Source organism: Odontomachus brunneus, unplaced genomic scaffold, assembly GCF_010583005.1.
Source record: "Odontomachus brunneus isolate Ranch 3 - 2012 unplaced genomic scaffold, Obru_v1 Obru_scaffold_031, whole genome shotgun sequence".
Lineage (NCBI taxonomy): Eukaryota > Metazoa > Arthropoda > Insecta > Hymenoptera > Formicidae > Odontomachus > Odontomachus brunneus.
Genome location: NW_022639481.1, coordinates 1,714,071 through 1,725,989, shown reverse-complemented (window position 1 = coordinate 1,725,989; position 11,919 = coordinate 1,714,071). Strand labels below are relative to the sequence as shown.

Below are 11,919 nucleotides of genomic sequence, written 5' to 3'. Positions count from 1 at the left end.
TAGCATAGAGAATTCAAAAAGAATTCAGTCGTATGTCACCAATTTTTAGTTTATTTTTAGATGCAAAAACAATTCTTTTCACTGAACTGAACTCTGAAGAATTCTTTTTGCATCTGAAAATAAACTCAGAATTGATGTACGACTGAATTCTTTTTGAATTTTCTGTGTTATTTGGATCATTTTCACGAGTTTCTCTGTAACTGAATATTAAAACAAGTCTAATCTCTTTGCTATTTTCTATAAATGATCATAATCCATCTTTAAAAAGATATAAAATATTTTAAAAATTTAAAATAAAGTGATGTTTTTTTTTGTGGCTTGAAGCGAGAGAATTTAAATCTGTCGGGACTTTAAATCCTCGAAACGCGATTGTACTGCTTAGCGACATCTGCTGGTATATGGAGAAAACTCCTGTGAGAGAGGAGCGAATAATAGTGCAGGAGAGTGCAGGTAAAACGAACATAGCTCTCAAGTTTATGAGAGAGAGCCAGCAGAGCGTGTTGCTGGTGTTGCACTTGCGTAAGACAAACAAGAGTTTCACGACGTTTTGCGATAAAACCATGCATGATCCGTCACCGATCGCTCGTCGCTGCAAATTAATATTATTTGCTACCGGCCAACGTTCGTATTTTTCTCAGTGAGCAATTCGGCCTTCAAAGTACGTACACTAGGCACGGATTTTACGTGCACACGCAGAGGCACAACGGTGAATAACAGTTCCGCACGAACAGCAATTTTGCTTAAGCCTAACAAATAACATTATCTAGTGTAACAAAAGCGTAAAGTTGTAAAACTAAACAAGGCCAAAGAAGAAAAGGTGTGGAAATTGCGCGAAGATGCCAGGCAATACATTGCGTTATAATCTTGCCAGAGAGTGAGACACGTGTGGCGTCTTGTAGTATTCCTGAGTAGAATATCAGCAAGTATGATTTGCATTTCCATCACACGTGGAACATGCCGCGAAACGAAGCATCGAGTCGTGCGTTTAGTTCTTCTGCTGTTATAACACACAATTGATCTCAAATGCCAATGATCATGGCGCAGAATGAGAGCGAGAAGTATCCATTGCACAAGTGCGTGTTTCAAGGTGATGTAAAGACACTGAGTTCCTTGATCAGGACCCACGACATTGCCGAGAAGGATCAACAAGGTTTGCTTCAACATTGAAACACAATCGTCTTTTGAGCATGCTTTGAGAGCTCTTGTTGATACTTATGCATACAACTTCAGTGATAAGGATTCTTCAAGCATAAAGTTATAGCAGAACTTTGTGTTTTAACTTCCTTGTATTTTTGGTTTTAGGGAACACACCTTTGCATTTAGCTGTGATGTTAGGACGAAAAGGTATGGTTATTCTTATATCTGATTTGGTTCTGTTAATATATTTAAACTAAGTATTAAAAAGTATTATTGTTAACGACACAGATTTAAAATGTTAAAGCAAAATTAGAAAGTGATAAAGCTCTGAGATGTGTAATAAAAATATGAAGAATCAAAATTTTTAACTTAAAGTTTGAATTATACATTCTTATATAACTGTGTACTTTATATATTGTTATAAGTCAGTTTAAGATGTTAAAGCTTCTTTCTTAACTTAAATTCTCTATGATATGAAGCTAAGTTTGTAACTGAAAAATATGTCCATTACATTATATTTTTACTTTATTGTTTTATAGAATGTGTTCAATTATTGCTTGCACATGACACACCTGTAAAAGTAAAGAATTTAGCTGGTTGGAGTCCATTGGCTGAAGCTATCAGTTATGGAGATAGGCAAACCAGTTAGTATAAAATAGAATTATAATTTGTATATTTGGCATAATCCAATGTCTTATTATAATTGTGATGTGAAAATTCTCCAAATGTTTATGACTTTTTATAGTATCATCTTTACTACGCAAACTGAAGCAACAAGCTAAAGAGCAGATGGAAGATAGAAGACCGAATTTAGTTACTGCGCTACATCAAATGGGCGATTTTTATATGGAATTAAAATGGGACTTTCAGAGCTGGGGTAAGCTCTTCGTATGCTTATTCGTTTTTCTCTAAGAAGATGTAGTAACTCTATTTGTGTACTAAATTCTCTTTCTCTCTCTTTCTTTCTCAATTGATCAAAATTAAAATGGCTTATTTCTATTTCTTTAAATTATTATATTTATGTTGTTTTCACCTGTTGCATTCATGTAAATTTGTGTTTTTTCTTGCCAGTAGATTAACAGTAAGTTTATCTATTTCTTTCAGTACCATTAGTCTCGAGAGTGTTACCATCGGACATATGTAAAATAAATAAAAGTGGAGCTTCTATTAGGATGGACACAACTCTCGTGGATTTTAACGACATGAGATGGGAAAGGGGTGATGTATCTTTCATCTTCAATGGCGACAAGAAGCCCAACCATTCATTGACTGTCCTCGACAATAAAGCAAAACTTTTCCAAAGAGTGAGATACGAGGTTAACGATCTTTTTTAATATGTTTTCTATACGATATTCTCTTTTATGATGTTGAATACATCGTGTATATATAATATATACTGAACTAATAATGTAATTAGAAATTTTTGGCATATTCTCTTGTCACTCCTACAATAAGAAAAATGTAAACCATGTGTGAATAGACTCATTGGCACAACTCAACCGTCGTGGAAAACTATAGCTAGCTAAATTTACATTCATTTCTATGAGCTCAGTTTATGCGTAGTTTCAATGAAAAGATGAAATCTAAACGATTCACACATCATATAAGTACACACACATCATATAAGTATACACACACACACATACATATATATATATATATATATATATATATATATATATATATATAATTATCTCTTTGTTCATATTAAAACGATCGTTTATTTTGTATGTATTTTGTATGTATTTTAGGAAACAGAACTTGATATAGAAGATGAAGTTGATATTCTTATGTCTAGTGATATTATGGCAGCGCAAATCTCTACCAAAGGTATTACATTCTCTAGGGCACAGACAGGGTGGATTTTTAGAGAAGATAAAAGAGTAATTACATTTATACATTTATACATAAATTAGCTAAGATAACCACAATTTGTATCTATCTTTTATTGATCTAATATTGTGTATATTCATATAATTAAATATTCGTAAATATTTAAAATAAAGGAAATGGTGGGTGGCTTCCATGCTGATTTTTATCAAATTAATGGCATGGTATTGGAAAGTAGGAAACGTCGTGAACATTTAAGTGCAGAAGATCTCCAAAAAAATAAGGCTATTATGGAGACCCTTACAAAAGGTAGCTCTCAAGGACTTACAAATGGCGAGGTGAGATTTTAATATTTAATGTATTTATATAACTTTATCTAAAATATGTTACATGAAGATTATCTAAGATATGTTACATGTTTATTTAAACTGTTGCTTAAATAACTTTAGTAGCTCCTATTTAAGGCTCCTGAGTATCCGTCGGCGCCATATTGAATTATGACATCAAAAGCGAGAAATGGCATGCAAGAATTTTGGACATACGTTTTCTCACTTCTAATGTCATCAATCCAGAGTTCAGCGGCGAGAGACCAGGAGCCTTAATTCCGAAATGGTAGATGTATAATACTTTTTTGCACTTAGCCTCCCACGAGAAGAGCGTCGTTGAATCCACCGCCAGAATCGAATATAACGTGGGAGGAATATGTTGTCGCTCCTCCTGGGAAGTGCCCGCTTCTAGGAAGAAATCTTGTGTATAAAGAAAGTAGTAAATCCTTTAAAGCTACCGTGGCGATGAGCCAGGACTTCCCCCTCACTGTCGATATGTTACTCAATGTTTTGGAAGTGATCGCGCCGTTTAAGCACATAAATAAGTTACGGCAATTTGTACTCATGAAGTTGCCTCCTGGATTCCCGGTCAAGATCGATATACCGATATTACCTGCTATCAATGCTAAAATAACTTTTCAAGAGTTCGCCTTTCGCAACGACATAGATCCGAATGTGTTTAAAGTGCCAGAAGACTACCAAGAAGATCCAATGAGGTAAATTTATATTTGATCAAATAAATCTCGTATCTTATCGGCTTGTGTAAAACGTCATAATGGACTGAGAAGCAAACAATCTTGTATGACATTGTATACATGTAATACGCAATATCATTTAGAAAATTGAGAAAAATTAAGAAAACAAATTTATAAATTTATAAATGATGTTCTCAAAAAATGTGCTACAAGTCTTCAGTACTTCCAAGAAGACATTCTACACATCCCGATATATATATTTGCAAAAATTAGCAATAAAAGAAATTTTTGGATTTTACACATTTCAAGAATGTAACATCTACTTAGTCAGGATTAATACGTTGAAACGTTCCGCACATGTATTATCTTAACGAAGCACAATAATACGTTTCAGAGGTTACGGTGCGTACATGACTATGATGATGGTTCTTCATACCGCGTCATCCGTTTGAGGATAAACTTCAAGATAGACAAAAAAATATTAGTAAATTCTTATTGCAACAAAATTTCTATTAATAAGAATTATGTTATTTTTGTTTAAATTACATGAATTTTATCGGTAATAATAAAATACTTTCTCTTTTAAATTATCGATATTGGCACACGAATTTTGAGTGTCTGTGCTGATAGCAAAATCATTTAACAGATGCATACTAATACATTCCTGCAATGGATTTTAACAATTGCATGTTCTGTAAAAACAATTTTGTCAACGGAGCTTGCACTTAAGCGCGTTAACAATCCATTATATCGTATAATCGAATATCGTTATCGAATCGCATTTAAGAATAAGTGCAAAATTATTGGCAATATTAGTCTCTGTCTATTATCTTAAACTTTGGTGTAAAGTTAATTAGCGCGATTTAATATTTTGCGTATACGTTCGTATAAATGTTTTCCGTGTCATTTATCAACATTCACACCGTATGCGCTACATTCGTATTAATCATCAGCAATCGCTTTGCAGATTTCCAGACTTATGACACCTCGAACCCTTATACTAATCGACGTCCAGCCTAGTTGGGACTATTTCCTTCTGTGCTAGGAGACAATCTGGCTTTCGAGATTTTGGGCCAGTCTGGAAAGCATCTACTCAAGCCATTGTGTGTTGTTCATCGAGTAAACTAATCTTTGTAATTCAATCACATCTAACAGCGAATAGTGTTGAATATTTACGAAATGTTCGATAGAGAAGCAAAACTATGAACGAAAAGCAAACCTACGCACTGGAATTACTTAAACCTGCACACGACACCACTATTTAGTACCTAAACTTAGTTACACGTTTTCCAAGTAGACTTTGTACGAAGAGATATGAATGTTATTCATATATCGTGTTGTACTTCAAAAAGATATACGCTGCGTGCGATCAGTGTTGCTGAGACAATATGTTGCGTATCGACCGGACGTGAGAATAATGATCAAGATTTACGTTTTCGCAGTACTGATGTAACTTTGTAACTTTTTACAATTTTTAAACGATAACCAAGTGCTCCAACATATGTTCCAGTTAGTAAATATATTAAATACGGACACAAATTTGCACTGTCTCCAGCAACACTGCGCACGATAAGCGACACAACCTAATTTTTCAAAAAGCTGCGATTAAAAGTGTCACTTCCTGCGTGTGCTTTGAAATTAAATTAGAGATTTTTCACACCGCGAAATCTTAAGATTTTAAGTTCGTCGTTGCAGCCACATTGGATTACAACGGTAAAAACAAGTTTGTGATTATATAACAAGTATGTGACTTATTGTTACAATAGAATTATATAGAGGTATAAATCAACTTTTGTTACGAATAAGGAAACGAATTTATTTCAACGTGCAGCAGTGGAAAAGTTCCTTATAATTTTTCGCTATGACGTAATTATCTAATATGACTGCGACGGCGGACTAGAAAACCGTAATGACTAAACAGAGTAAATCGGGTAACTAATTAGTAGAGTTGTATTAGTATTCTGCACTTTTCGCAAATTGTCTAACAATTTCAAATTCGGCGAAGATAATGAATCACATTGATTTCTTCGCTAATTTCACAAACAATATGTATTTTTACTATTGAAATTTTGTCAATAGTATAGCATTCGATTGGCCATGTGAAGGAATGTTAGTCTAGGATGTACTCTTTCAGTATTACCAATTTACACTTGCGTAGCTTATAGCAGTTGTAATATGTCTCTTTTAGTACAAACATGTCCAAACGAAACGTGGCACCAGCTTCTTATCCTTGCGCGAGAGTGCATGAAATCATTATCAAAATACATGATTCGTACTCATACCGCATTCGATGCTGTTGTTTTAATTCTGAATATTGTAATTACGTAAAGTACTGAGAAATTATATCTATTGTTAAGTGACTTAATTCACGATAAGTCATTTGATTTTATTATTATGTAAGCGAAGAAGAAAGTTCTTCCAGACGTGAAAACTCATAATGAAAATCTTTTTTGCATTTTCGCATACTTATCATGGTTTCAAAGTTTGTACACTTAAGTTTTCGATACTGTGTATATATTACGTTACGTGTAAGCGGAGAGTTTCTGGGGTGCTTTTATTTGTGGAATGCGAAAGTATGAGACCGAGTCAATCTTCCTCGCTATTAAACGATTCCGAAACAATCACAATGAAATCCAACTCGATGACGCTTTCGTAAAATTGTGGACTTTCAACTGAATAATAGACCTAGATTTCCAAGTAACAAACAGATAAATACCCTCGTCCGTTACTCATCACATCCACAAAAAATTTCACTAACCTTTGCTCAATTCAGGCTCACGACTGATAAATAATTGACGAAAACTTACTACATTCTATTGAATTATTAGTCTAATGCAATCGCGATTATTTAATTCGCCATAAAAATATAGAAATGTTAATCGGGATACTTTATTAATTTATTACTTACTGAGAAGTGAGATTTTAATGTATTATATAAAATGTACGAGGATTATATTAAGCGTTGGCGAAAGGAGATTTGTAAGAAATAACTAACGAGAAGTGTTATTTTGCGTCCTACCGAACACCCTGCGCTGTTCATACAACGGAAGAGCACGCACGATTGTACAATACAACGCGTGGGAGCGAGGAGGCGTGCGTTACGCACGTACACTTCACGACACGCAATTCTCTTAATCGGCATAATGTAACCCGAGTACGGTCATCCCTTGAAGAAGTCGCGTCGTCATGTTTTAATCCAAGTCGCGCGATCTTGAACTACTTTATGATCAATTTTGCGGCCTTGTCGGCTGACGCAGCCGAAACCGAAGAAATCGTCCGTGCACACATTATAACAACAACAAAACAAAAGAAACATACATAGAATGTCAATCGCGTTCAAAGGACGTGGTTTATTGTATTTCTTTTATTAGTTGCTACTTTGTTACAATGCAATAAACGAGGGTAACGAGCTAAATATGTATCTTTACCGCTTTGACCCAAACGTGCATCGACATTTGCGACGAGCGTCATTCTCGAGTGAATTGCGTTGCGTATTGAAATGAGAGATTGTTAGAGAAAATAGTTCGATGAAAATGAACTGGTATTGTGTAAGACTCGTGACCGCTTTTTTGATCGGTGAATATTGTTTGCTCTGTAGCAAGAATGTATCTGTATCAATACGACATTGTAAGACGGTGCTGATAAGGACTACAGGAAGAGAGAGTCTGTCGCCTTTTAGGTTGTTGCGAAAGTTCCGGCTGTCTTTTTGCATCTACGACGTGTACTCGCTTTGCGCAACGCTGACATGTTTGGGGAAAGAGTGGTGTGTATGCGTGAAGATCCTATAGAAATTAAAATCCGTGAAACGATCGCAATTCCGCTCTCGATATCGGCGGAAAGATATCGCGTGTCGGAAAGATGCCGAATTGGAAAACATATCTTTAAGGAGGAGTAGAGAACAAAGCGCGTTACGGTTACAGGAAATGCTGTCGGAACTGCATACAGACTTCATAGCGCTGAAGGTCAATCAATTAATGAAGAGAAACTGATCTGTCGGTAAATATGAAAGAGAGGCGGCGATGTCATTACGATCACAATGTCACGATTATGCATAGAACCTGTTATATAACATTGCGTTCAGAGGAGATGCGGAAAGCAGCAACAAAGAATAGAGAACGTGCGAAATGTAGACTTGGCATGATAAATTTTTTACGTTAAAAATCTTTTGCTTTTTTACGAAATACTGACTTATTGCCAAATATGCAACGCCGGGATCTCCAAGTTTCTTGCACAACAATTCCCCAAGAGTGACTGGTGCTGTGTACACTTGGACGGAAGGAAACGAAACGTGAATTCCGCGAACGGGTATAGTTTCCACATATGTGCGGGTGTGTCTCATCGATTCTTGTCAACGTCCTTGTCATCGCGCCTCCTAAGAGCGACCTAAGCTCAAACAACCGAGACCACCTTGAAATACGAGGAGGGGCACTTCGATGTACTCGAGGAGAGGATATATAGAGGTTTGTACGCTGGTACAAGAGCAGATCGTCCTTCCGCGTGTCTCGGGCACCGTGTTTCCCCGAAGGATGCGATCGGTGGTATCGGCGCTATGAAGTTGTATGTCGTTGTGAGTAAATTTAACATATTTCTTCGCACCTGACCGTAACATACACATAAAAATCTCGCTGAGAAGAAGTCGATTCTGAATTCGTCAGAAATACATTCGATATATAATGCGAAATATCAAATAATCAAATATGTGGAATATTTGAAATTTGATTAGTTTTTTTAAATAATTCCAGTTTTTTAAATAATTCCATGCATTAATCATACATCTGCACGACACACGAGAGATGAAGGTTTTTGTTTAAATTTCTCTTCTTTCAAGTGTGCGCGCATTGCTAACAAAGTTTACTTTGGTGTGATAATTAAACAGCATATCGCGAAACGTATTCCTCGGGAATGCATGCGAAAATTGCTAATGCAATTTTAGATGTGTGATAACATTGTTCATTATGCAAAACGCTTGCTTATAGTGCTATCAGTATAAATCGATAATTACCATGTCCGGGTATCTATCTGATATCCGGATCTATCCGGATATCTATCTGATACTCAAATTCGCGGATGCTGCTCGAGTATTTTTATACTATCCGAAATAATCGAGTATTTACCCGAAAACTGGAAATTACAAATAACAATAACATCTATCTGCCATACGTTATTAATTTTCAGAGCCACTGATTTCGTATCAGCTGACTTTGTGTTTTTCTAAGCTTTGCGACGTAGAAAAATACGAACTATAATGATGTTACAATTGTTATCTGTAATGATGTCACAATTGTTATATGTCATCGTATGGAATCGTGTATTTTAATCCTTAATTAAATGCTACAGCCAAATCAAATCATTTCGTTGTGAAGTCGTCGTGAGAATAAATTGTCAAAAATGCACTTAATTGTTAGTTAATTTTGACGGAATGCCGAGTTAATTTCCTACTCCGAAATATTTGTACGTTTTATTATAAGATAAATCAATACAAAGCAAGCTAAATGAGGAGCGTGTGTTACTTATTTTGAGAAAAAATTCTTTCACAATTGCGAGTATTGTTTGTTGGATCGAGATTATCTCACACAAAGAGGAAGTAGGAGTCGTTACTCTGTCTCTCTGGTTTGTTCTGTCTAAATTTGCTTTATGTAATACTGAGGATAGAAGACCCTCTCTAGAAAACGATATTTCTCGATGGCGATTTTTCACTAGACAAGATCTTACACACAGGTTTCGACCCTCTGCGGTCTAATTGCACTATGCAGCAGTGCAGCCGAACCTCCGGAATCAAAAATGCTCACGAAATTAAGACCCGTGAACGATGGACAGCCTATGGATATTGGGGATCCAGGAGATCTGACTGCATCTGCGAGTGATCGAAGTAAGGACAACAATACTATTTTATGAATTTGTTTTATATTTTTATGAATGCAAAAACAAATCTTTTTGCCAGTAACGATAAACGATTAAACATGAAGTAATTCAAGGAGATTGCTGACACATTACATCGAGCTAGTTTTCTTGACATGACAATTTAATAACTACTTGCATAACATAACATAGATTTGTCGAATGAACATCGTTACGTGTATGCTAAAAGATTAATTTGTATCTCTTGAGACAGGGAAAATTTATTGTGAAGAATTTATTGCTACACAAATAGTTATTTGAATATTATTTTATTCTTAATATCTGTTTGTAAATATTTCTTTGGTTTCTGTGTAACTATTTCATTGTATCTCAGTTTCATTATCTATACTCTTACACAGACTATTCTCAATGTCGGAAATAACATAATAGAACTGACTAGGAAATCTCTTGGGAGCTACGCGGAACATCGCGGAAGTGTGTGACAAACACAAGCTGGATTATTCATTTTAAAATCTCGTGAATCACGCGTTGTATTCTCGAGAGGGTCGGGAGACCTTCGCGCGGCTCGTTACATTAGCATCTTATTACACATCAAAGTATCATTTTTTTTTAGCGATGGGAAATGCTCGACTCTCGAAGTCAGAGCGTGAGAATGGCAGTGACATACTTAGGTTTAATACACCAATTACTCATCGTTAGATAAGAATCGATTATTACACCTATTCTGTATCTTGTGCGTGTAAATTCGCATAATTGCGTGTCTGTCTAATGTCTAAACGGTAAACATTTCGACATAATAGTGATATTTTAATTTGCTCGTATCATAATCATAATGATATGTCGCTCATACTTTGTGAATGTTTACGCGTCTCAGGTGAAATAATATATAATTTATCATTCATTTCATAAATTATTAACACAAAAGGATTTTACCCTAGCGTTTCATTTAAACAAAGATTATGGGTCAATTGGATATCCTGGAAGATATCCCGGAGGATATTCTGGAGGATACCCTGGAGAGACATATGGCGGTTATCCGGGAATCGCCGGATCAATTTATCCTGGTACGTCATACAATGGTCTAAGTCCGGGATATAGAGGATATGGGCCTCTTGGTGGCGGTTACCTTGGGTAAGATTCGATATATTAACAATGTTTTTGAGTTTATATATTTTACTTAATCCTACAAAAAAATATAAGGCAAACGGAAAGAAATACATAAAATATAAGAATAAGAAAAACCTAAAGACCTAAAGATATGTTAAATTAAAGATGATAATAGTTAAAAAGAGAGAATAAGATATGAAAATAATACAAAAATAAAACATTAAAAACTACAACGTGATGAAATTAAATTTTTTGTCGCAGATATGGTTATTATGGTAATGTAGGATATCCAGTATCTCCTGGATATGGTGGCGGTTACGGTGGATACGGGGGTTATGGTGGCTATGGCGGATATGGAAATTATGGAGGATATGGGGGCTATGGGGATTACGGAGTAGGAGGAGTAAGAGGTTACGGTATTGGAAACGACGACGGTTACATAGGATATAGACCACGTGGTGGTTATGGTCGTTATGATGACGCATACGGTTATGGAGGTGGATACGGTACAAATTATGCATCTAGAAACCCATATTATTCAAATACTGTTCGTACTGGTACGAGTTATGGTGCTTCACTTGCTAATCCGTCCGGTTACCGCGGTTATTCCTAAGCACACAATGTTATGTATGTTTTTACATATTAAATTGTTTGTTATTAATATGTTTTTGTCAGTTAGACAAAATAATCGTAATTTTAAGATTTATTATTATATAAATAATGCCTCACATGTATAATATAACATAAAACAATAATGTACCTTTGTAATATAACGGATCCAACATTCTGAAAAATAAATAATTTTATCATTTGATGTAATTTTATTTTTATCTGTTTACAAGATCCGTTTATTCCTTTAACTCTTTTTATTTATATTATTAGTTATTTATTTAAATTGGATTTGTGTTAAGTTAATAAATTTGAATTATATTTTTTAGAATAGTGATTTTTATACCTCTTAAATA

The 11,919-nt window shown here is 35.0% G+C and overlaps 2 protein-coding genes across 5 annotated transcripts; both read left to right on the top strand.

Moving 5' to 3' along the window:
• The first annotated feature begins 461 nt into the window (after window positions 1-461).
• On the top strand, window positions 462-7,403 carry LOC116843292 (ankyrin repeat domain-containing protein 13C). Of its 3 annotated transcripts, none has more exons than XM_032813603.1 (10): window positions 462-1,150; window positions 1,303-1,344; window positions 1,677-1,781; window positions 1,883-2,014; window positions 2,242-2,453; window positions 2,889-3,020; window positions 3,144-3,305; window positions 3,609-4,009; window positions 4,383-4,390; window positions 4,956-7,403. In XM_032813603.1, the coding sequence occupies exons 1-10, from the start codon at window positions 1,024-1,026 to the stop codon at window positions 5,006-5,008; spliced, it is 1,374 nt and encodes a 457-aa protein (XP_032669494.1). In that variant the 5' UTR covers window positions 462-1,023; the 3' UTR covers window positions 5,009-7,403. The 3 variants fall into 3 exon arrangements, with proteins under 3 accessions (XP_032669494.1, XP_032669495.1, XP_032669496.1); XM_032813604.1 differs by having other exon boundaries at window positions 4,383-4,472; XM_032813605.1 differs by lacking the exon at window positions 4,383-4,390 and having other exon boundaries at window positions 463-1,150.
• Window positions 7,404-7,560: 157 nt separating this feature from the next.
• LOC116843293 (glycine-rich cell wall structural protein-like) lies at window positions 7,561-11,773 on the top strand. 2 transcript variants are annotated; one of them, XM_032813607.1, is made up of 4 exons: window positions 7,561-8,555; window positions 9,707-9,857; window positions 10,804-10,978; window positions 11,216-11,773. In XM_032813607.1, the coding sequence occupies exons 1-4, from the start codon at window positions 8,538-8,540 to the stop codon at window positions 11,565-11,567; spliced, it is 696 nt and encodes a 231-aa protein (XP_032669498.1). In that variant the 5' UTR covers window positions 7,561-8,537; the 3' UTR covers window positions 11,568-11,773. The 2 variants fall into 2 exon arrangements, with proteins under 2 accessions (XP_032669498.1, XP_032669497.1); XM_032813606.1 differs by having other exon boundaries at window positions 10,786-10,978.
• Window positions 11,774-11,919: the final 146 nt, after the last annotated feature.

Bases quoted from the DNA above. Each gene is read 5' to 3' on its own strand.
- LOC116843292 (XM_032813603.1), top strand. From the start codon at position 1,024: ATGCCAATGATCATGGCGCAGAATGAGAGCGAGAAGTATCCATTGCAC. The intron at 1,151-1,302 runs GTTTGCTTCAAC...TTTTGGTTTTAG, and splicing joins TGCCGAGAAGGATCAACAAG to GGAACACACCTTTGCATTTA. The intron at 2,015-2,241 runs GTAAGCTCTTCG...TATTTCTTTCAG, and splicing joins ATGGGACTTTCAGAGCTGGG to TACCATTAGTCTCGAGAGTG.
- LOC116843293 (XM_032813606.1), top strand. The intron at 9,858-10,785 runs GTAAGGACAACA...ATTTTACCCTAG, and splicing joins TGCATCTGCGAGTGATCGAA to CGTTTCATTTAAACAAAGAT. The intron at 10,979-11,215 runs GTAAGATTCGAT...TTTTTGTCGCAG, and splicing joins CTTGGTGGCGGTTACCTTGG to ATATGGTTATTATGGTAATG.